Here is a 24,147-nt window from a genome sequence, read left to right as displayed (position 1 = left end):
AGTCCTCCACAACTATTGCTTATTTTCATATCACATTTTATAGTCGAAAGAAGAAGAAAGTCCTTCACACTCTTGCATAATACCCCTGGTACAATCGTAGGCACTTTAACTTGGACCACACACCAGGCTGGCTGTGGGGTCATGATGACATGAGGCAGAGAGTATGGTGACCCTGACAGGTCAAGAATGTGAGAGAGGTTAGAGAGTTGCTTTAATATTGAAGGTCACGACACAGAATCTTCAAAAACTGGACACGGAAAAAAACACAACACAACAACAGACATTCAAAGACATTCAAAGACAGTGTTTGTCTGTTTCCTACACACACAAACATATTCTTTCTGACAAACCATATTGTGACCATGTGCTGAACAAGGAGGTCGTGGAGGGCGAGGTAATTGGTAACTTCTAACAGCCACTAAAACCAGCCGACATCAATCTATACGAGACTTCAGAGAAACCCCAAGTCTAACAAGAAGCCACAGCTCAGACATTCTCACCACAGAGGCCCACAGCAGACTTTTACAACTGAAATCACCTTTTGAAACATGATTCACACCAAAGTATCTTGATGTCAATGTCAGCCTGATACAGTGGTGTTGAGGGGAAGCCCTAAATCCCTTTGTAAAAGGTTTTGCTGCATTGATTAACATGTGAATATATTTACTGTATATCTTCTTTTTTTTTTGCTGTGTCCCCCAGAGTCTTGAGATAAGGTTTAGTAAACTGGGTTAGCATATGAATATGACTGAGTTTTGAAAGTTGCTCTGGGAGTAGAGGCTCCATCAGGGAGCCACAACAAAGCCAACCAATCAAAGATTGTGTACAGACAAAAAGCTAGTCATATTAACATGTGTAGGCCATGTGTTTTTGATATATTCTTTTTTAAGATGGCATCTAAGTTTCCTATCGTCTGCCCACAGGCTAAATTTTAAGTTGTAATGTACTGCATTCTCTCTTTATCTCTTACTCCTGCTGATTCGCTAATTAAGACGGCATCATTCTGACATTGTTGCTCTATATAAGCTATTTCCTTCTCTTCTCTTGATGGCCAAGGTTCAAGTCTTGGCTAGGAGTATGTGTCCCCTTGAACGTAAACATATGTAGTCATTTTGCATTTGCTTGAATGACTTGAATGTTTCCAGTCATATTTTCTATGGTGGACAGTCTTGAATAAATGTCTGCATATATACGATTAGAAGTCCTATTTAAATCAGAAGCTCTTTATTAGATGTCTCCCTTTTATCGTCATGTTAAATGTAATTCCTATTTATATGAGCCATATATCGTGATGTGTATCGTCAAGTCCTTTCCAATACACAGCCCTATCCAAAATCGGATCATCTCTGGCCCTGTTTCCACCTGGCATTAATATGTGGTTCTGAGGAATCCGATCGTTATATGTAAATGTAATATGCTTGTTCACACCTGGCCTTAACAATGCGTCTTCTATGCGCGTTTGCGATCCGGATTCGAATTCCCCGCGCTGTATGGAAATCAGCTCGTACATCATTTCCGCTTATACACTCCATCTTCAATGTTTTCTGTTTTCTGTTGTCTGTTTACCTGCAACGGTGCGCTTTTATGACGTGAATTGTCACGTGAATGAGTACGCGTTTCCGCCCAGTCACTCGCCGCAGTTGAGTGGGCGGGGCCTAATGTGTATGAGATGCGCATACGCGTTTCCACTGTTAATGGGTATGTGGATAAGTGGTCTCAAACCACCTCCGAATGTGGATAATTTCAATGCGCATTCAATGCGCATTGAGCGTGTTTCCACCTGTAGTTAGCGCGATCGGATCCTAAAAAACACATATTAATGCCAGGTGGAAACAGGGCCTCTGATTCAAAGAAACCATGTTGGTGCATCCCCATTGCTGCAGCTACACAACCTAGATAAAACCTAATGAGAGCTTCCAGGAGAACAACAACCCCCAGACCAAAATCAATAAAGTGAGAACTAATTCCCAAAGTCTAACTCTGGACAAAAAAAAAGCATTATAAAACTAAAACTAACAAACTAAAACATTCCAAAACAGAGCTGGGGGGGGGGGGGGGGGCGTCGGCCTTGCTTTATGGCTGCCTTTGAACTTCCTGTGTCCGAAAGCTTTCCCCCTGTAAAAAAAGACAAGCTTGCTCTCAGTGTGTTTCGCTGTGGATGAACAGAGAGGGTTTGATCTGAAATCATTTGAGCTGGAACAAAACAATAAAACTCCCAGAGAGCAGCAGTGAAGGAGCAGCAAGACAAACAAGCCGAGGCCAGACACTGAGTTTAGCCATAGCCCCATGTACAAAAGGGGGCACAGGGGAGAGAGGATACGAAACACAGAAACAGCAACCGAGAATTATTTTTGACAGGCAGAGATGTGACAGAAGTCCATCTCCGGCCAAACAAATGTATTTTCCCCCCATGTTTTATTGACTGTTCAAGAGAAATGTTTTTTTTAAATGTGTTTTTGTAAAGTAAAGCACATCAAAGTAATTCAACTTTTGATTCTGATTTTATATTAAAAGCTATAGTGCGTAACTTCTATTGCCCTCATTAAAAATTTCGGAGTAATTACAACAACTTTGTCAGCGCATCTACATGAGGTAAGACTTTGGTAGAGGAGTAGAAGAGTGAAAGAGGAGAGAAAGGGAGGAAGACGAGGACGATCAGGAGGCCAAGGAATGAAGGGAGGAGAGAGTGGACAGGAAAGAAAGTTGTAGGCGAGAGAGGGGATGTAGGATTATGAATAGCGGAGGAGGGGAAAGTGTGTGAGTGACTGTGTGTATGTGTGTGTGGGGGGGGGGGTCATTATTGACACCATGTGTTACCACAGGAAGCTCCTTGGGAAAATATAAGCACCCAGAAAGATCAGAGAGCGAGACAGAGATGAGAGGACAACGTGGAGAAAGAAAGAGAAACAGAGGTCATTCCAAAGTCTGTATGCAGCTGCAGACCTGTGTTTAGGACTGTTTGTTAGCGTTTGTGCATGTGTGTGTATGTGTGTGTGTGTGTGTGTGTGTGTGTGTGTGTGTGTGTGTGTGTGTGTGTGTGTGTGTGTGTGTGTGTGTGTGTGTGTGTGTGTGTGTTTGGTGTGTGTGTGTGTGTGTTGTGTGTGCGTGTGTGTCTGCGCACGTGTGTGAGTGTGTGTGTGCGCTCCTCTGTTTTAGCAGCTGCACATCTGCATGTCAGGCGTAAAGTGCTTCTGCCACAAGGTCACAGTGTCAAATCCCACGGCGAACATACCCTCACATCTAGCTGTCTATCTCTCATAAACATGTATACATAAATATTTTAAAATGAACACTGTCGGTTATATGTGTGCCGAAAAATGGGTTGTTTAAATGTTCAGCTCTTTTCAAAAAGTCTCAATAAAAGACTTGGAAATAGGTTCAACTCCAACCATCTTGTGGGGTAAAAAACGATTTTCTAAGCCAGAGCTTCAAACAATTAGTCAAGCAACAAAAAATATAGAACTAGAAACTATTTTGCTGGGAAATTAGTTTGATTTTCAAAGTAATGTTTCAAACGAATGCCAACTTTCAGCCTCTGAAATGGGAGGATACGCCGCCTGCTTTTCTTTGTTTTATTCTGTGTGATAATTTGATAGTAAATCGAATATATGTGGTTTGTTCTGTTGGCTGGCCTAAATAAATTCAAATTAAAAACTATTAATCCATTAAAAAAATAATAATAAATAAATAAAAAATCAAATTTTATAGTCAATTTATCAATTAATCAAAAATATTACCAGAAGATTCATTGACAATTTAAATAATTGGTTAGTTGCCCTTTTAGAGTAAAAATCCCAAGAGTGAAATTCTGCTCTACACTATCTAATGTTACCTTGTAGAATAAAAGCAAAATGCTTCTGGAGAGAAATTTAGCGACACAGCAGCAGCCAATGTGCGAGTCAATCTAACAGGGTGTGAGGAATGAAACCATCAAACACTGGACTGGTGCTTCAGAGTGAAGAGGTCATTTTACTGTTTCATTTCTGCCCATTAAATGCACTACTGAAATGTACAAGTTGCACATGACTTCACAAGATACACAGAGGCGCACTGGTGCTATTGAATTCATTTCCATTATTCTTCATAAATATTGGTAATGTGATTATTTCTGAGCAGAATGTTACCAAAAAATAAGTAATGTATTCTCCGAGTTGTACTCCAAACTAGAAACCTACTGTGCAATTTTATATTTAGTTTTTCAAATCCATATACCGGTCTTGCTTATTTTTTAGGCACAGCAAACAGTCCGGTTGCAGAAGCTGGTGCACACACAAGTGCGAGCACACACACACACACACACACACACACACACACACACACACACACACACACACACACACACACACACACACACACACACACACACACACACACACACACACACACACACACACACACACACACACACACACACACACACACACACACACACACACACTTACCAATTCATCAACTCATGCCCTGTTTCTTTCTGTGTCTGAGACCACAGTAGAATTGAGCCGGGCAGAGCAGCTATTGTGTCCCTGGTAGAATTAACTATTGATTTTCTCCTCAGCGTTATCAATGCTTTTTCTGACAACAGCCAAAGAAAAACACAAAACACACACACACACACACACACACACACTCACACACACACACATGGCCTTATACACACAAATGCACAGACCTAGATTTTGTTTCGGAGCAAGAGGTGCTTTTGTAGGAGGCAGCGCAGCCCCACAGGGAAAAGCAGAAGTCAAATAATAACACGCTACTGGGATAAGTATACACTAACAAAACACAAACAACGATTTGTGCAAATAATCAAATGAAAAAGAATCGGAATCAGATTCTCTTTTAGTCTTATCCCACATGCATTAGGAAAAACACCACCACGTGAAACATTAAACTGGGTTTATGTATGCATGTTTATACATGGCTTGTGCCATCAGAACGAAGCCTTTTAGCCTACATTATTCTCAGTTAATTGGGATACATTGGTATAATTACCATAAACAAATGTCACAATGGTCATGTCAATTATCTTCTTCCAGTATATTTGTTTTTTTAAATTGAGAATTAAAAACCCCCTTTTAAAAATCCATTACTTTTTCCAACTGCCTAACAATACATGTTTGTGTACTTTTACCGAAATAGAAATAACAGGTCCAATTTATTTATTTTTTCAACCACTTTTCCCTCCCTCGGCAATAGCACGACTCTTTGAAAGCTTCAGATTCACTTCTGTTTGGAAGAGAACTTTGTATGTTTGTTTTGTGCCATCAAGAAACCTACGGTCCCGCCAAACCTTGACAAATTAATTTAATGGATATACTGTGCTTTAGGAGCTGTCAATCATTTTCATTAATTAGATTCTTGTCCACCGGACTTAAAGTTAGTCGTTAAATTGAAGTGACTCACATTTTTGTGTTTAATATTCTGCAGGTAGCACACATTTATTGTCAGCACACAAATACGTTTTGACTCGGCAGGTGTCACAAGCAACTCCGCATCCTGACCCACTTCTGCCCACCTCTACGACAAGTGTCAAGACAAAAAATAAACAAAGTTTTAAAATGTCAAAGTCGATAGTGCAACTCATTCCCTCTCTCTCTCTCTCTCTCTCTCTCTCTCTCTCTCTCTCTCTCTCTCTCTCTCTCTCTCTCTCTCTCTCTCTCTCTCTCTCTCTCTCTCTCTCTCTCTCTCTCTCTCTCTCTCTCTCTCTCTCTCTCTCTCTCTCTCTCTCTCTCTCTCTCTCTCTCTCTCTTCTTCTCCACTTGCCTGTCTTTTTCTTATTGACAGGAAGGATACAGCGCCGTTCCAACTTAGCACCTGGCTAATTTTAGCTCCCAGAGGATTCCTCTAAAGTACACAGACTCACACACAGACAGACACACACACACACACACACACACACACCTGTTGCTGCGTCTTTGGCCCAATGTCATCGATTAATTCTTGGCTGCCTTGAAGTCCAATGACAACTACACAAACATGGCCTGACAGTAAGCTACTACGGACATTAACAGAAATGAGCAAGTATGTGCTGCGAGGAGCCTTACCTCGAATATTAAATCTGACTAAATGAAATTACTCTCAAACTGGTTACATTTATTAAACACATGCAGGCACACATACAGTATATACCTGGCATCAAGGTTCAGTGTTAAAACTCCAAAATGCCAAAATTGTACTTCCTGGAGGGTGGCCTGATATTCGAAGAGACTCTTCTGTTCAGACTTCACCTTGACCCTTCAAACATAACAAAGCTGAAAGGGGTTCAGCTAAACTGAGGGACTTTAGAGTTGTTGCATGATTATTTGCAATTTTTGAGTTGTGCCAAAGTGGCAGACTGCAATTATGGTAAGTGGCTTTGTATAAAAGCATTGTCAAAAAGAAATGAAACAGTAAATAATGTGTAACGGGCAGATCACAATGAATCGGCAGCAGCACGTTTGTCCAAAGTGAGTTACAGTTTTACTTGCCCATAGTTACGCACAGAAATGTGGTACACATTGATATGGATCCTTTAGATTTGTATTCCTTCTATCTGTGACGAAGATGCATAATACACTGTAGAATTACCTCACATCTGGTAAGTTATTTCTGTACTGCAGGTTCTTGTTGTGTTGTGGACAGTTGATCAAACCATCAACCCTTCAATAACTCAACACTTATGCCTGGCACCTGAGTGACAGATCATGTTACAAGTTGTTCTTCTGAAACAGTAAGTCGAATGATTGCTGAGTAGATTGACAAAAAGAATTATGACAATCCATTGGCTTTGAAGTCATCGGACTTGACTCACATCAAACCTCAAACATTTCAAGCTGGTCAGATTTTCCAGCCCCTCATTTATATCTTTGTAAACCGAGTTCCCTATTGGCTTCAGTCTCTTGGTTGTTGGACACATTTAAAACAATTTAAGATGTCACATAAGGCATCATAGTAATATATGGTGATTTGATGGAATGTAACCACATTTAGTCAAGTATTGTACTTAAAAACTATTTTGAGGAACATGAATTGAGCATGTCCATTGAATGCTACTTTCTACTTCAGCTCCAGATACTTTTCAATCTTCCAGATTTATTTCCCTCCTATTTTCTAGGACACATTGATTATAATCACATGAATTTGGAACCCAGGACTGAGAAAAGTGTGAGAGCATTTCCCTCTGGTGTATTCCATCAAATCCATTCAGCTAAGCTCGGCTGCTCTCACATTAACATAGCAGACTGAGATCAACATATTTTACAAACATTATGACATTGGGATGAATTTGCCTGATAAGAACGTTGATTTCTCTCATGGGCAGAAAAAAGCTGCTGTGGTTTCGCATGGCTGTCTCTGTGATATATACAGTACCTCTGGTGAGTTTCCATCACATTTGAAATCCATATGCATCATAAACACATCTGTAGTTGCTCCGAATAAACCTTTTAACAACATTTTTTTTTTTTTTATGTTCAGCTTAGTCCTCTTAAGAAAGGACTCAAGGATCATAGGATAAAGCCACATCTTTGATTATACCAAAGTCAAATAGACATCAAAAATGGAAATCAATGGGTTTTCTCACCTTTCCTGATGTATGTTTGCTTTTTTTTTAATATGCAGTCAGTGTGAGGTTTCTGCAGGACAGCGATAATGCGAATAAGTCACATGGATTTGCTCAATAAAAATGTTGATTCCTCTGTTGGTTTAGAAGCCTTGTCTGGATTCATTCCACACACACTGAGGTCTCTGGTGAGTTCACTTCATATCCGTTCATGCAAATCAGGCCGCTAACACTCACATTAATACACACACGACTCCCAACAAGTTAACTTTTCTGGTAACTTCTCAGAACTTTTTAGATTTCCCCTCCTAGAATAGCCACGGCGGCGCTGCCTTGACATTTGACTATGTTGTATCGATATAGTTGTTTGGTCTGGCTCTAGATCTCACATGCATCACACTGACTTCATCTGATATAGAGTTCAAAAAACGCATGTGGCAAGAAAAGTCTTATTGACGTCCAACAGAAGGTCTTTACGGGGCAAAATAATTCATACTGTCTTGCACTTTTGTTTGTTTGCTGTTGATTATTCTGAATGTTTCTAGCCTAGAACCTAAGCTGACACCTACTGTATTAATTGTTACTCATTAGATGTTCAATTTACAGTCAATCTGAAGCAACAGAAGCAAAAAAAATAATTAAAACTATGAGTGAGACTCAAATATCAATAGATTGATCTCACAAAATTGCTCATCATCATTTTTACTGAGCCCTGCTGACTAAGAAAGTAAATATCATGTTAAGTAACCAAGTCGGAGAAAGTTGTGTTTGTGCACCATTCCATTGCTTATAGTAAGAGATAATTGAAAAAAGTTGGTTTTAAGGGCCCTTAATCAAGAATTCTATCCTCAAAATGGCTGTTCATTTATTTTCCTGTATGAACTGCAGCATATCCATCAATGCTGATAAAACACCAGCAGGATGTATTGACTTATCCCTCTGACAGACTCTCCTGCAAATGTGCTTGAAATGTCTATATTGTTGAGAAAAGAGACACTTCCACTTCAAAAAACATGTTTCCATCTTTTTCTTCAAACCAGCTCTAATACCTTTTGAATACTTAGGACACTATTCCAAAAAACTTCCATTTCCAATCAACTTTTCGTTGCTGGTGTATATACTTCCCCACTCTATCTCTATCTCTTGCTGCTTCAACCCTCAACTTCTATCTCCCATGTCCCCTGACCCCTTTCCGTCTACCTGTTCACACCCATCCCTACTCTATCATTGAGGTCTCCTTTAAAGCCAAATAACTCTTGAACGCAGCTCTCCTTCCTCTCCACTCTCTATTTCAGCCCTCGTCCTCCTCCTCTTCCCTTTCTGATTATCTCCCGGTGTCTCCCTGCGCTCCGTCGCTGATAGAGAGCATGGCTGGTTGACACGCCTGGTAATGAGGCTCTTAATGCAAATGGCCTCTCCCGCCCTCTTCTAGTTGCTCTCTCGCTTACACACACACACACACACACACACACACACACACACACACACACACACACACACACACACACACACACACACACACACACACACACACACACACACACACACACACACACACACACACATCCTGTCATTGCAGGAGGTCCAAAGCACTCCTGGGTTAAACAGTAGCTGGTGGTAATGTATTGAAGAGGAAAAACAGAAAAAAAAATAAACATGACGAGCACTAGATTTGTGTCATGTTTCAAGCGACAGCAATGCCAAAACCCCTCGCATTACAGACACACACATGTGCAAACAATCCCTAAACACACACATATGTTCAAACAGCTTATAGATCCTCTTCTTCATGCATTGGAAAAGCTAGTTTTGGTCCTCTAAACAAAGCAATTCTGCCCGTCTCTTGTTATCAAGTGGGACAAATTGACTAATAATAAGAATCTGTATTTTGCATGAATATTTGGACTCTGTGTGCACCAGCATGTCATTGATTTTGTCCCAGCTGTCAATCCCTGTCTCTGGTGAGGGCATTGTTGCTCATTTTTCATTGTTGACTATGTCACGGCCCTAACACACAAAGCATATCATTTATCTTGCACAGCCTCATGAATACACCACGTCAAAGAGCATGTTTTTTTCCAGTGCATTTCATGTCTTTAAAATCCAGGATGTCTGCCTGCACAGAAAATGCAGTAGATAAGGACTGAATTGTGTTTGTGATGCTTTCAAAAATGCAACGTAGCCTATATCGGTGTTGAAGTTAGTGTTGACTGGCCTACAACATTAGTGCACACTGGTTAATCATAAACGTCTCTCGGCTAGGCATTAACTGCAAAAAGCGGCCATCAAAATGACATGTGTTTCTATTAGTACGTGGAGTCCGGCTGTGTCATGGTCTGACACAATGAATGTGCAACCACTTAACTTGATTTATGAGTTTAAGAATAACTACAAAACCAACTGACATGTATTTTTTTTCTGACCTCTGAATATTCATAGGCTATTGTTTTCTCAATGTTTCTTGGTTGCCAAAACATCACAAACATCTCTCTATTGTCACTGTTTTGCTCATTGTTGAAAAGTAATTGTGTAGCTAATTGTACATGCTTTGAGTTTTAAAACAAATGTGTCATTCTAAGAAATGATGTAATAGCCTACTGCATAACAGACTGATGTGAGGACGTTTAAACATGTAAAAAGTATCCTCCTCTTTTCATTTAGCCAGCCAACGCAAAGGTGTAGCTAGCTTTGTCTGATTGGTTCATTAGAGAAATAGGCAACAGCCATGTGAGTGAATGACACAGGGCTAATGTTGTTCTGCCGTAAATGACTTTCGCAGTGCCGTGAATCGATAGTATCGATCAGTCTTATCAACATCGGTCTCCGGGTGACTCACCTCTCTGCTGGGTATGGCAGCATTGCCATAGCAACGTGGTGAAAATCACGAGCCCGAATTGCTTCATTTTGGTCCCGTCTCTGAAGTTTGATATCGTTGTAGGGTAGCGCGCGCGCGCTGTTGAAGTCAGCGCTGTCCTGTCCTCGCGCGTCTCCTCTCTGTTGTTGAGTTGAGGAAAGTTTCACAGAAGTTAGCCCCAAACTCTCTCTCTCTCTCTCTCTCTCTCTCTCTCTCTCTCTCTCTCTCTCTCTCTCTCTCTCTCTCTCTCTCTCTCTCTCTCTCTCTACCCCTCCTCCTATTCCTCTCTTCTCCTCCTTCTCCCAAAGGATTTAACTCCGGACAGAAGGAGGAAGAATTTAATGAAAAGCATATGGACATTTTGAGGAAAAAAAGATCCATTAATCCATAGATGTGGAGGCTATCGTAAAATAATCAATTGTATTTAAGTACATTATTTGTGGTCATGTACTTAGTTACTTAGCCTACATCCCGCCACTTCAACATCCTTGGGCATTCAGCAATCCCTTTTTAAGTGTAATCACATTACTTAGCATTCTATTCCACTGAGCTCAAATGCAGTAATGTGAGGAAATGCTCCACAGCTGGTAAAAAAATAATAAATAACGTTTGAAACTGTGGTTGTGAGCCATGTGTTAAAACATTGAATCCATAAGGGGTTTTAAATCATATGTCAGTGTGCTGCAGAACTAGGAGTTTTGGAAGTTAAAAAGATGTTACCACTCAAATGAAATGTCAGATTAGCACCACTTTGGTTACCATGAAACAAAAGGAAAAAAAGGGAAGACAGAATCTTACTGCACACAAGTTACTTCAGAAGTGAGCAGAACAGAGTTGACAGGAAAGTTTTTTTGGTCCAGTTGTTTCCACTCAACTGTTGTAGGGCTCCTCCTGCTGCCCTGCACTACTCACCACACTCTGGGGCAAAAAACTGAAGAAGCCCCCGGGGTATGATGTTCATTACAACACAGCCACATTTTCACACAAACACATGAAATAAGGGAAACACATTTGAATGTTTTGTATCCAATCCATTTGTGTGGAGAAAGTTTGTTTCTAAACTCAAATAGTTTGAAGCTTCCGAAAAGTTTCTAAAGTGAAAGGTGAAACTTTTATTTCCACTTGAGTAACCAATTATGTTGCAAATGTTGAGAAATAATGACACATATGGTCGATAATATTGTATGCATGCAAAGCTAGATATATTGTATTCTGGTTTTTCCAACCACTAAATCCCTGAGTGCACTTATCTGTTTACTCCTTCACCATTGAAAACACTATTATAATGTTACAGCTCAGCAACTTGTCAATCACTTCACTCACTTTTGCATGTGTGTTGTTCTGCAAATGAGCTTGTGCAATTGTGTGTCTGTGTGTGTGTGTGTGGCTCTGGTGTTTGTTTAGTTTTTTCTTCATAGGCAGACATTGTGAGTGTGTGTGTGACTGCTGTGAATTTGTGTATGAGAATTTTGTGAGTGTCCAGTGTCAGTCAAGTTCGAGCTCCCCTAGACCTCTTAGACCTCCAGAGGCAGAGAGGCTGACTCTGCAGGCGGCGAGGCTGAAGATGGGCTCTCTTCACTGGGCTCGGAGCTCTGGACAGCCCCGGAGGTCTTTGTGGGGCTGGGCAGTGTCAAGGCTACACCTGGACTGGACAACAAGGTAAGTCACATCAGGGGATATGTTGATTTATATCTATATTGTTTTTTTTTAGATTCATCATAAATATCTACCTGCACTTCTATGTGACATTATGCATATCTAAAACAATGAATAGGAACTTTGCTAGAGTCACAAACTCCTTTGGAAAGTGAATAAAAACATTTGATGGATATCTTTTTAAATTTTAAGTAAAAGGATCACTTCAAATTAGAGTCTTGTTACTGAGCACTGACTCGCTTTAAATGGAATTGTAGTTATATTGTGATTTGTGCTGTTTTGCTTTGTTGTGTGTTGGGAATATTTTCAAGGTTATTCAAATTAAATGTAGTCATAATATGTATTTAAATTTGTTTTGTTTTGACAAGTACTGAAGTACAAGTACACCATTATGCTGGTTTAGGAAAGTGGTTGAGGGTGCAGACAGACTCAAAAATGAATTAATTGGTTTTGATCTGCAGGTTCTTCCAGGAGGATGAAGAAATTCTGATTCTGACCCACAGCGATGAGTTGAACAGAACCTATAGCGAGGACAACAGATTGCCTTTTGACGAGATCACAAACAAAAATACAGAGCAGGAAAACCTCACAGTGAGGGAGAGACCAGCTCCTGACTCCATTGCATCCCCCAGCACCTCATGGCACCAGAGTCCAGCTTTTAAAGAAACCAGTGCCACAGTTATCTCCACTGGACCCAAAACCATCACTGTAACTTCAACTGTTTGCCCTGCGGATTCCCTTTGGTTAAAAGAAGATAGAGCAAGGACCAGTTGGGAAGTTCAGAGCCCCATAGGTCTGAATCCCAGTCCCACCATCACGGCATGGGAGGCTGGCTGGAATGTCACAAATGCTATACAGGTATTGTACACTTATACAGTATAATTTTTTTTTTGTTAAAGGGATAATTCAGTATTTTTGGAGTGTGGTTGTATGAGTTACTTAGTCAGTGTGTTACCTTATGGAGATGGCGGACGGTGCAGTCACTATAAGGAGTTTGAGGGAGACGTCGCTGTAGCAGAAGTCAACATTGTACTGTTGCCGAGGGGACCGGAAAATCTATAAATGCTTACCTTAAAAATAAATATCAATGGTATGCTAAATTTATGATATTTTCACTGCTGATTAAAAAAAAATCCTACGTTGGTTAGATGTAAACTCCTTAAAGTGACCACAAGGCAACAAACTTTCAGACTTTAACACCCAAAAGTGTTTCCAATATGTAGGCCTACATGTGAGGAAAAAACATGTAAATCATATTGATGGGATGAGCGTCCTCCAAATGAGTGTAACTAAACTAAAGTATGAAGATAGACCACATATACCCAATCCATGAAAGTGGATGTGTTAGTCAAAGTTATTTAATCATTGCATAGCAATCCAGCGCGTTCCTTGTGTTTGAGTCTCGTGCCTTTTAGCATAGTTTTAGCATACCATTCCTTCTTTTTTTCCAAACTACATCATGTGCTCTTCTCTCTCTCTCTCTCTCTCTCTCTCTCTCTCTCTCTCTCTCTCTCTCTCCCTGTCATTGAAGACAAATGCAAAATGTAAACGCCAACTGTTTAGGGACCAAGCTGTACACTACATTTAGAAAGCATTAAACCTGCAGACCATTCAATCCGCCCCCGTTGTGTTTTAATATTGCTAAAAAATTCTTTGTGGTCTCGCAGTGCAATTTGTCAGGCACTCTACAGCCTCCATAATCAAATAAAGGGCAAATCAAATCGTTCATGAGAAAGAAAGAAAAAAACAAAAGCTCCCAGTCACAGTGTGTCCTATAGTGGCTGTAATGCTAATAGCCTATTATGCTGTAAACGCTGAGCCGGAGTCAACCACTGTTCTTATGTAAATGGACTCTTTCAGTGAATGACTGTACTGATATTGAACGGCATCACTGGGTCTGTAAATAACATTATGACATTAGGGCATGATAAATGCAGTGTACGCATGCATACACACACACATCTGTATTAGCATGTATTTGTGTGTGTAAATACAGGGTTAACTCATCAACCATTAGCACCGCTGCCATTATGTAAATACAACTATGAATGAAAACATGATATTTAGTAGATACACAAGTAATGTATGTGCTTGGTTTATTAAGCATTGATATAATATGTCAATGCTAGTCTATCAGAGTGCCATGATGTTTTTTTTTCATTAGATATCAACTTTCTGGCCTAGAAACCTTGTCTCTAATGAAAACTATTCCCATAAATTGTCTATTCAAATGTATAATGTGTAACTTCTGTAACCTCGATACTCCCAGCTAGATTTGAATTAATATGGCCCTCAAGCCAGACTGTGATTTGAATAGCTCCTACTTTACTGTATTTTTAAAACGGAATCAGCTTTTTTTTCTAGGACTGTTTGGTTAATGTTGTAAAGGTTATTCATTATCTGTGGTACACTGTAATCAATAACCCTTAAGAGATTGGTCATTTATCCCTTTGGTTGAGGTTTCACACAGGTGAAATAGAGGTGACTACTACACTCTTCACCGGATTCTTAAAGTGTTTAAAATCGCATAGACATAGTCATGGATAATGCATGGTAAAGATAAAAGACATAGAATAATAATCTGATGTATTAAACACCTATCAGTGCAACAATAACAGAGCCAATTGTACAGGGCCTAACAGATGTCTTCATAATGGGGGTAAAAAAAAGAACAGCAGTTTTATCTCCTATCAAGGCTAAAAAGAAAATATGTATTTTCAGTGGTTTGGTTTATCGATGCCAGTATAACTGTGTCTGCCAGCTTAATAAAGTTTTTTTTTATTATTAGAGAGCACATTTGCTGCCAAAAAATGCATGAAGCAGATCCAGCTCTCAAAGCTCCCTGACTTGGGAATATTATGAAACTCAAGTTTTAATTTCAAACTTGATTGTTAATGAGGCCCCTCCACTCTGTTCATAGCGTGTTAGAGATGTGGGACTTTTGTTTCTGACACTGAGGAAAAACTTACATCAATGGCCCATAATCGTATGTTTTTTAACCTTTAACTGGATTGAAAGTCCAAGACCTAAGTTTTTAAATGGGTTTAAATGGGCTAACAGTAACACGAGCTGCAAGAGGAATTGAAAAGTGTTCCAGTTTTTTTTTGGTTGAAAAAGATTGATTTCAAGACTTATTTGGTTCATTCTGCTGCCAAATCCAAACAAAAAAAAAGCTCCTTACAACCTTACACAAATCCCCTGCAGTTAAGTAGTAACAATAAGACACACACACACACACACACACACACACACACACACACACACACACACACACACACACGCACACACACACAAATAGTACTGTTGAATCATATTGCGTTATTAATTTATACTTATCATGGTCAGTTGAATGTTGTGTTCTTATGTCCCAGGTTTCAAACAAAGTGCCTGCTTAATGCTGCCTTATATAGAGGGCACAGTGGGTGGCTGAGGTGTGCTGATGATTGGGATATACCATCTGTAATGAAACATCTGGGTGATATTTGTATGTATATGAGCCGGTGTGAAAGTGAATGTGTTTATGTATGTGATTTACGTTGGAAATTGTGGTTTCTATGAGAATTATCATTTGGTTTATTATGGGGAGGTTACTATAGGTGTAGTTTGTGTTAAATAATAGAGTAATTGAGTACATGGTCAGCTCTAAGGGGAGGGGCTAAGCCTTTCATTTAAAAGCCTCACACCCCCCAGTGTACTGAATTGAGTGAAGAAGATAGTTGGTATGGACGAAAAACCTTTTTGAACTTGCTTTTTGGATATTTGTTTTACTTCATTTTGTGTTTGTCCATATGTGTGATGGTCATTTGACAATGCCAGACAAAGTTGCTCGGATTAATTAATCTTGCTGCTCGCTCGAAGTCTGCAGATAATTTGTACTGACTCTTAGCATTCAAGCTCAGGGTTATTCTTTCCACTTTTCTTTTCCATTGAACAAATAAGACAACTTTGATTAAACTACACTTTACAGTTTACATTTATCATGGAACAAATATCACTTCCTGTCACTTAAATGTCAAACCTTTTCCTGTTTCTGGTTGACTTCATCCCATCATTGTTCGTAGGGAAAGACATTTTTCTACCACAGTCTTTGCACAGGGCATGGTGCTATAGCATAACATATTGTGCATGACCTGAAGGGCAGCAGTTTTACATCTTACACCTGGAAAAGTCCAGGCAAGAGCAGTGAAAGCATAATCATCTTTTTTTTTCAGCATTTGTCACAGTGATACCCATTCTGCTTGGTGGCATATATTGAGTATGTAAGGGATGGTAAAGAGCATTATATGCTAGGTCAACATTCACTGAACAAACTGATTTTTAAAGGTGTTCGATTGAGCTGTGGAGGAGTAATCATCTTCTTGCATGTTCTTCAGAAGCGACCAGGGATGCCTTTTTTGTGATTGGCAGCTGATTCGGGTTGTGCTTAGAGTACTAGCCAATGAGGAATTAGCTGGCAAAGACACAGAGAGAACGAGAAGTCGAGGCAGAGAGAGAGAGAGAGAGAGAGAGAGAGAGAGAGAGAGAGAGAGAGAGAGAGAGAGAGAAAGAGAGAGAGAAAGAGAGAGAGAGAGATGGGAGATGACATCAAGATACTCAAGCATCAGATTTCTCTCAAACTGCTTTCATCCCCCATGCAGCATCCATTTGAACATCAAAGCCCTATCCGCACATGCCTAACAGACACAAGTTACAGAACAGTAACTTGAAAGGGGGGAGAGAGACTGCACCGCTTGTCTGTTTATGAATCCGCGATGTGCGTTTCACGACGGGGATGCAAAGCAAGCTATGATGTGCTTCTGTAGCTCTCTCGACGTGTACGCATCCGTGTTCCGACATTCAAAAACACTGACGCTCCATCAAAGTAGCTCTGATCTTCTCTCTCTCCCTGTCTCAACCTCCTACACTCGCTCCTTCCATCCTTCTCCACCTCCATCCCCTCTCCTCTCTCTCTATCTCTCTGTGGCAGCGAGAGACCAACGGTTTTCACTTGGTGGTGGGCCAAAGCTGGACTATGCTCTTGGTTCTCCATGGTCTCCTGCATCCTCCAAACCTCCAGGCATCAGGCCAGAACTCTGTCTCTCGAGCCTCCTTATCTTCCAACCATGAACGGTCGTTTATTCTCCTCTTCTCTCGCTTCCTTATTCCTGGCAGTAAAGCTTCAGAAGTTTCACATTTGAATGATGTTCAGCAGTTAAGATGTATTTGTAAAAAAAAAAAAAACATTCCTGAGTATGTTCCGATTGCTTGACTGCTCTAATTTGTATTTGTTGTGTACGTTTCTCAAAATCTTCCTCACATTTTTGATATACTTTATATACTTTATTTTGCCATTCTTGTGGGCGCGATATTTCAAGGTATGCCTTTCAGGGATTCTTTTCAGATTTTGTACAAAACTTATTCAAGGATGAACTGAATAGATTGTGGAAGTCAAAGGTCAATGTCACTGTGACCCCATGCCTATTGAATGCAATATATCAAGAACGCTTCGAGGGATTTTTCATCAAATTTGGCACCAACTCACACTTTGAGTACAGCGGATACACTGATTACATATTGGAGGTCGCAGGTCAAGGCATATAACCGCCAGGCGATTATTTGCTTGAATTACTACCCATCTCCCTTTTCCCCTGCCTATTTGCTGTACTTACATTTGAGTTTTTTCTTTAATTTGGTTAAAAATTGTATTCATTGCCTTTCAATTTGATATTTGTACATTTATTTTAAATCTCTTGATACTCTATATACTGTATATACACTGTGCATATATGGTGGTAAATGTGCATTCAAGCATTTTGATGCCTATGTAATATCATCATATCAATATAATTTAAATTTTTCTGATTCTTACTTTCCCTCTTACTCTAATCATAATTCATCAGTGCACACTAGCTTTTACACATCTATTTAAATGAGCCAGTCCAGATATAAGTACTCCAGAGGAACATAATGGGAAACATCAAAAGCAGTGTAGGATGAGAGAGTTTTTGTTTTTGTCATCAGCATTTTTTGCCTTTATTTTGATAGTGTGACAGGAATGAGACAGGCAACACAAGAACTGAAAAGTAATTACATGCTACAAAGCTTTTTAGCCTGCAACATCAAAACATAAATCCTTACGGTGACACTGTCTGGGTCTTAACCCACTCAACTAACAGGGTGTCCCATGAGAGAAATTTTAAGGGGAACTTTTTAAATGGGCTCTTGGTCTCTCTCCTCATTTTTTATCTTCTAAAGCGTCCACCCTTAAATACCCAATTCTCCCTCATCTCCTGCAGGGTATCTTTGTGCTGGGTCTACCCTTTGCACTGGTCCAGTCGGGTTACGTGGGTCTTGTTCTGTTGGTTTTGTCTGCCTGGGTCTGCAACCACACAGGGAGGATACTGGTGGCATGTCTGTATGAAGAGGAACACAGGTAGGGGTTTATATTATATTCTAATACATTTGGGTTTCAATTAGCCAAATGCTGCATGGCATTACAATCAGGTTGCATCCCTCCTCGGGGTAATCTAGACCTAATTGTGGTATGAAGATGCAGTAGAGATTTTAGAGTCAACAACAGTTGCTTTTATGTTAGACTCAGAATACATTGCAGCCACTGATAGACCAAAGGTAGAGTAAGTTTTGTTTTCGTAAAACTAGGGTATTTTACTTAATGTATCTTTACTTTAGAGTAATGGTGTGTGGGGTTCAGTAAGATACAATTCTGATCCAGATTGGTCCAGTTTTAAATATGCATTGCTTTATACATATACAGTATATAAAAAAATAGTATAAGATTAAAAGAAACACACCCATTGTCAAACCCAATGTATCTCATGGTGAGAAGGTGTTTTGTTTTCTTTCAGTGGAGGGTCTGGCTCGGTGTCAAAGGTGCGAGTCCGACACAGCTACCAGGACATAGTGGAGGCCTGCTGCAAAGGACTGTGGCCCAACTGGCCCAGACTAGGGGGCTGGATGGTTAACGTAGCTCAGGTAACACATAACACATTATCCAACACACATTCTGTATATTCAAATCAGACTACACATTGCTGTAAACTGATATTGAATTTTTTCCTTCAAAATAAGTAAAAAAATATATTCTAACTTTCTTGGAACAGAATAAGATTTTATTTTTAAATGTACCAGGAAAGACTCCTCATTCAAGCTGTGTTGCAGTGTAAACCAATGGGATTACATCATTCCAATAGATTATTAAAAATATATACAATTTCAAGACTTCATATCAAATTGCTGAATCAGAAATTGAATATTACATTTTAATACTCAAATAGACAGTGCCAAAACATATACATATCACAGGTAGAGCTGCAACTATAGACACACATAGAGTTTTATGTTGTCCCTCTTCACAAGATCAAATTCTTTCCATTTCATATTTCGATGTGCTACTTTAGAATGTTTTTTTGCAATAATTTGTTTCCAAAGGACATTGGTTTCACAGTTTACTTTCCCAATTTTCCCTACAGCAGAATAACTATCCTTATTCCCAACATACAAAGTAAAAGCAAGAGGTACACATCTGTCTCGGTTCCCTGTTTCTTTGTGTTGCAGGTCATCGAATTGTTGATGACCTGCACCCTGTATCTAGTGGTCTCCAGCAGCCTGTTGTCTGACAGCCTATCTGGGATGGCTGTTCCTAGATCAGTCTGCTCCCTGGTGTCTCTGGTGTTCCTGCTGCCCTGCCTGTTGCTGACTGATCTCAGACCAGTTTCCACCCTAAGCCTGCTGTGCTCTCTGGCTCACATACTGGTCAGGTGATTGAGCACAAGTGGCGTCATGTTTTGCCCTGACAGAGCATAGCAGTAAATTTGTGTTTCGCATTTGCACCGCTGTTACAGGTCGTTCGATTTATTGCCAGGCGTCTTACCATATTTTATATCTAGACCTTTATCTGTTTTCTCTGTATATGATGATACTGCTGATTAATCACATCTCACAAGCAGAGGTTAAAAAAAATCATCCAAATCACCAAGTAACCATTTGGTGCATACACACTAATGTTAGTCGGTATACACAACAAATAACCAGTTTTCCAAATGTGCCTTGTCTTAGTATATAAATGTAGCCTCAATTTGGATTTGTGGCAGTATCTTTGGTTAGACGTATGGATTTTTCAAAATGAATAATAACTAAATATACAGTTAATATAAATACCAACTCTTTAACTACAGATTCGATATAATGTGTCCTATCTTAATGAGAAAAACAGCAAATCGCTGTTACCTGAAAAAACATGTATCTCCAAGCTGTCAATTTTTTATTTGCTAAGTAAAACAGTATTTCTGTGTTTGTTTTCAACCCGTATCGTTTTAAAATGGTTTATTTTAGCTGAAGAAGTAGGGGGAATTTCCTAAAAACCATACAGGAAAAACAATCAATGAGGATGTATTTTATTTTGATATAAATTCATGGTCCCTTGCTTAATTTCTGCTTGTATTTGTTGTATTTGTAGCCTGTTGGTGATGCTGTACTGCCTGAGTCGAGCCAGCAGCTGGTCCTGGTTCTGTCTGTCTCTGTCCGTGGACCCAGAGGACTTCCTGGTGTCAGTGGGCGTCATCATCTTCTCCTACACCTCTCAGATCTTCCTCCCTCCTCTAGAGGGCAATATGGAGGACAGAGGGCAGTTCAACGCCATGCTGGGCTGGACTCACGGTGCCGCCTGCATCATGAAAACTATGTTTTCTTTACTGGTTGGTGAAATTGTGTGACAGTGAATTTGTCTTGTAAATTGAATGATATTTGACAGTTTATATAGTTGCTTATCTGGGTTTGTGGTTGCGCTGATTGGTCTGATTAAAAAACTAACATGTTTAGTGCTATTAGAGTTAATGGTCACCTATTGTGCAAAATGTATTTTTTCATGTTATATCAACATTAATATTGGTCAATAGTATGACAAGAGACTCCCAACATATGAGAAAAAACAAACCCTCCTCCTCTCCACCTCCACCTTTCTGAAAACCTGTGTTCAAAAACCCCAGTCAGATTTCTCCCCCCTTATGAAGTCATAAGGTGAGAAGCCACGCCCCCTCGTTACCATCTTAACTTGATAAGCCACACAACCAAATATCCCTGAATCTAACTGCCATTTAGATCTAAACCGACAGTTACATGAAGGGCTAATCAAGAGTGGGCATTTTGGAAGGCAGGGCTTAAAGAGGTAGGCTTTAAAATGTAGCATTTCAGACAGAGGTTGAAAGAAGGAGATCCAGCAATGGCAGTGAGAAATATAAAGTTTCTTTGGACAAAAAAAAAACTTTTTCCAGTAGAAACCCAAATTATAATTTTGAACCTGAAAATGAGCGTAATATGTGACCTTTAAATAAATAAAGCAACAGTTGTGACAGCTATCCATTTTGACTCTTTTATTCCTTGTTGTCATGGCCAAAAAAGAGAGAAATAAAAGGTAGATTTTACTTGACATCTAACCTGACAACAGCAGGTCCGAGGTCTGTAAGAAGGGATGAATGGAGTGGTTGATTAACTGATTGCATTGATTGTTTTTCTTCCGTTCATTAGGCCGTATTGACCTGGGGAGCAGAGATCAGTGAGGTCATCACAGACAACCTGCCCTCCAACCTCCGACCCCTCATCAACCTGTGTCTGCTGGCCAAAGCCCTGCTGTCATACCCTCTGCCGTTCTACTCGGCTGCTGAAATACTACAAACCTGTCTGCTTGGAGGTGAACACTACTGACAGATTTATTTCATATGCAAACCAGGGAACTTGCCCAAAATATCGTTCTATTAAACAGTATATATTAAAACAAATAGTAGGTTGAACCCATGGAAAAGATCTAAGGTGTAATGGTTAGGACTGACTGTATATCTTAATTTAATAAGTTACAATGAATGGTCTTGCTGGAACACAGCGTCCAGTTGACTTTATATTACAAGTTTGTTTAGCCCACAAATCACCACCTATGTTACATGCTAGCCTATGATCGTATATTACTACTGTACCAGCCTTATGGTTCCCAAGTACAATACATGATCAAACATGATCAAGTACGCTTCATTTAAAATTAGATGAGATAACGTCATCATTCCTTGGTGAGCCAAATAACAACAGAGTTGACACAGTATGGACTATATACAGCCGACACACTTTTAACACTTCAAAACAAAGTAACAGCTTTTGCAAGCTATGTAGCTCCAAAGTACTCACAAATTAAGTCAATACAAAATACAACCAAAACAAATATCACACGCCATTTATTTTCATTTGCGAGCTGAGCTCACGTGTTGCCTGTCAACACATTTGTCACCATGGCTGAACTTTTACTAATTATTGACTGTCAACAGTAATGCAGTCATCCTTTTCTTTCCTCCCCAAAGTGATGTAATGTGGTTTTATGATGAATATTTTCACAAAAACAGACAAAAAGATGACTAAGGTGATTTAAACCTTGGAACAATAATACATTTTATAAGTCGTTATTGGCACTCAAATGTGGAGTCAGCAATTCTGGAGTATGCTTGTTGTCAAAATCACTTTTTGTCAAAATATCAGTACACATATCCTCACGATCCACTTCATGTACGACGTACGTCATGTGTGTGTGTGCTGAAATAAATCCAGTTTCAATTCACAGCCTAGGCTCTGTAAACGGGTAAGTTGCTTGCTACTGTGGGCACCCCTTTGTTTACATACCCTTTGTTAACATAACCGTTTACATGGTCTAGGCTGCGTATAAACACCACTCTTATTTTCCGGACCCACACACATTATGCACATGTATCTCATTGTGAAGAGATAGGCTATTCACTGTTTTTGACAAAAAAGTGATTTTGAGCAGAAGCATTCTCCAGAATTGCTGATACGTCCTTTAATTGGTACTTGTAATATGTCAATCAAATCATGTTGTACTACACATGTACATACGACTGGAAAACGATATCAGAACAGAGCCAACCCATAAACAACTACTTCTATATGCTTCAACCTTTCTACAGAAGCCATGGTCTCATCGGGCTCCAAACATGGAGGTGGGGGTGTGTCTCGCCCAGCCTTTTTGGTCCGCTTCGCCTTGCTGATGACATCATATCTACTGGCCCTGTTGGTGCCCAGGTTCTCCCTGTTGATGGGTCTGACAGGCAGCGTGACCGGGGCGGCCATGACACTCATCCTGCCGTGCCTGTTTCACCTCAGACTGCAGTGGGTCCGCCTCACCGTCACAGAGAGGCTCATAGACGTGTGTATTCTGAGCCTGGGGTTAATCTGCAGTGGGTCCGGCATGATTTGTTCAGTGAAAAGACTGGTGGAAGGACTGTAGCAGGGATGGATGGATGGATGGATGGATGGATGGAATGGATGGATGGATGGATGGATGGATGGATGGATGGATGGATGGATGGATGGATGGATGGATGGATGGATGGATGGATGGAATGGAATGGATGGATGGATGGATGAATGGATGGATGGATGGTATGGTTGTCTCCTTTGCGATATTTTCTGTATTGGAAACACTCTATTACTGCATAAATACCACAGTTCTAATAGCAACAATAATCAATGTTCGTTTTGGTAACACTTTACAATAAGGGTATATTAATTAATGGTTAGTTATTTTAGGATGTTTAATATTGTTATTATAGAGAATGTACACGGGTCACAAAGAGCATTGTTGATTGATGGATTGTATTTAGGTAATCCTTATTCAGCACTATTTTGCATTTATTAAGTGTAACAAGTGATAAATGGTTCCCACTTTACAATAAGGGTCACAAATAACATTAAAAAATTGTTAATTTTGCTTAAGTGATGCTTAATCAGCACTAGTATGCATTTATTAAGTGTTACTTAATGGATAAATTGTTCCCACTTTACAATAAGGGTCACAAAGAGCATTAATAAATGGTTAATTATGCTTAAGTAATTTTACAAAAATAACATTTGTCAACAGTTAATTAATGCTTATTATTATATGAATCAACTTTTGGTTCATGCTTAACTAAGGTTAATATAGGATATTTATAAAGCTTAAATGATGTAGTAATTAATACCTTAGTTAACATGAACACCATTAGTAAATGCTTACTAGACACATTAGTTAACAGTTAACTAATGGTTAGTTAACTCTTATTAAGCA

General features: G+C 39.7%; 1 protein-coding gene across 1 annotated transcript; it reads left to right on the top strand.

Moving 5' to 3' along the window:
- Window positions 1-11,958: 11,958 nt before the first annotated feature.
- LOC307266273 (vesicular inhibitory amino acid transporter-like) lies at window positions 11,959-23,328 on the top strand (the record flags this gene model as incomplete). The annotated part of the gene is made up of 8 exons (XM_080048249.1): window positions 11,959-12,053; window positions 12,512-12,908; window positions 18,326-18,462; window positions 18,896-19,022; window positions 19,605-19,807; window positions 20,506-20,743; window positions 21,573-21,735; window positions 23,009-23,328. The coding sequence occupies 8 exons, from the start codon at window positions 11,959-11,961 to the stop codon at window positions 23,326-23,328; spliced, it is 1,680 nt and encodes a 559-aa protein (XP_079904375.1).
- Window positions 23,329-24,147: the final 819 nt, after the last annotated feature.

This window comes from Ammodytes marinus, assembly GCF_949987685.1.
Source record: "Ammodytes marinus genome assembly, chromosome: 19".
Taxonomy (NCBI): domain Eukaryota; kingdom Metazoa; phylum Chordata; class Actinopteri; order Uranoscopiformes; family Ammodytidae; genus Ammodytes; species Ammodytes marinus.
This window is presented reverse-complemented; position numbering and strand designations above follow the sequence as displayed.